The following is a 1,883-nucleotide window of genomic DNA, read 5'->3' on the forward strand; positions in this document are numbered from 1 at the left end:
AGAGTGTACAATGCATTAGCACGCTATTAATATTTTTATAATGAAAGCACGACGGAATTAAATAAATTATAAAACAAAAGAAAACGTGTCACCAGCATATTTCGGGCTAGCCGACGGAATAAAAAGTTAAAAAAAAAAAATGTTGTTTAGTGATTAATTTTAATTAAGTTTCTGATCTCCAATTTCCAAGAAAGATACTACTAATTAATTTTTGTACCACTTGACTAAATGACCGTTGATTGAGTCAAATTAAAGTTCTAAAATAAGTTTCTGATCTTCCAAGAAAAAAACAAAAAAAAATAATTAATTTGATATCTAAATATCGAATTATTCAGAACTAGATTCTAAACAAGGGTGAACCCACTCGACAGTACAATGACTATTATTCGTACAATACATCTCCAAGAACGACCTTAATATATAGGAAATTAATCCCGTTAATTTAATACGTCTCCTAAAATGACTACATAACACATTCATTCAAGCGTTGACAGCGACGGGGTTCTCACATGCACCTCCTCTTAATTTGCGGTGCTAAGCGACTTGAAATGCTCGCAAAATCTGATTGCTAAGCTTTGCTTAGCTGCCGGAGAAACACCATGCACACCAAGTATAGTCTCTGGAAAAGCACGGCAAAGGTTCAAGTTTTCTATGACCGCCTTGTTGGTTTCGGGCACCGAATCGTCATTGGAGAAGGTAATCTGAGATTCATTAGAGCAAAGAAGTGATGAACAATATTAATTGATAGTGTTGTTTGTATTGGAATCTATTTTTGTTGTGTAATTTACATATTGGAATCTAATATTTTAGACTGTGTGTACCGAAAAAGCGCCAGAGGGTGAGAAGCTGAAGAGGAGGGATCGGCCAGGAGGGAGATTCTCGGGGTTGAGGACTTCGTGGAACTTGTTCAAGCCATCAACCTCTGCTTCGTTGAAGAGCCCGTGTGCCTTCATGTGCTCCATGGTGTACTTTCCTGCCATGCCCATGAACTGCTGACCGGTTAGGGAACTAATCATGGTCACTCGAATGAACTTCTCAAACGGTCCTGAATTATTGGCACATTTCAAAATTAATTAGTTTTATGTACTAACAATGGTGGTGGTGATGATAAAAATAAATAATATTTTCGAACAAAAGGAAAAAAAAAAAATCCAAAGGGGAAACAGAAACCATTGATTATATCTGTATAGAATTCTGGTGTGGCGATCAATTCATCAGCTGATTTGGCGGCCCATTTTTCGGCCAGAACTCCAAGAGCGGACTCCTCCAGATAAATGCTGATGGCGGTGTATTTGACGAACTTGCCTCCGATCTCTGTTCCCCTCACACCTGTATTTGTGTTTATGTTTGTGTTTATATTTCAGATTCCAAATGAAAAGACAGAAACAGAGAAGAGAGAAGAAACCTGCTCCGGCGAGGAATAAGGGAGGTTTAGAAGAGGATTCGGGAGGAGTGACCAAGGCGGGGAATGCGACACCGTCGATGTGGAGGGGAGTGAATGGCGGCGTAAAGGAGGATACCTCGCCCATTTTTTCTTCTTCTTTTCTTCTCCTTTCACTCACTATTATCTCTTCTATTATCTTATCTTCTGTTGTGCTTTGCTTTATAACCTAAACCCTTCCCTTCTGATATATAAAGAGGGCAGGGAAAGGGTTTTCGTGTTACATTTCCCACTTGTCTTTTTTTTATTTTATTTTTTCAATCACAAAAGAGCCCGTGGCCCCGGGAATGCGTATTGTATGAATTAACTCAAAAGGAATCTTGAATCTCAACCATCTGATTTTAAACGGAGTCAATTTGAATTCTGTCTAAAAAATAGAGTATCCTTTAATATTAATGCGAATCTAATTCGTACATATCTTAAAACATATTAGATGGTCGAG

The 1,883-nt window shown here is 38.0% G+C and overlaps 1 protein-coding gene across 1 annotated transcript; it reads right to left on the reverse strand.

Moving 5' to 3' along the window:
• Positions 1-293: 293 nt before the first annotated feature.
• LOC144557364 (chalcone--flavanone isomerase-like) lies at positions 294-1,594 on the reverse strand. The gene is made up of 4 exons (XM_078305929.1): positions 1,406-1,594; positions 1,171-1,329; positions 822-1,045; positions 294-701 (listed from the first exon to the last, which is right to left on the reverse strand). The coding sequence occupies exons 1-4, from the start codon at positions 1,527-1,529 to the stop codon at positions 522-524; spliced, it is 687 nt and encodes a 228-aa protein (XP_078162055.1). The 5' UTR covers positions 1,530-1,594; the 3' UTR covers positions 294-521.
• Positions 1,595-1,883: the final 289 nt, after the last annotated feature.

The sequence above is a fragment of the Carex rostrata genome, chromosome 7 (assembly GCF_964058835.1).
Source record: "Carex rostrata chromosome 7, lpCarRost1.2, whole genome shotgun sequence".
Lineage (NCBI taxonomy): Eukaryota > Viridiplantae > Streptophyta > Magnoliopsida > Poales > Cyperaceae > Carex > Carex rostrata.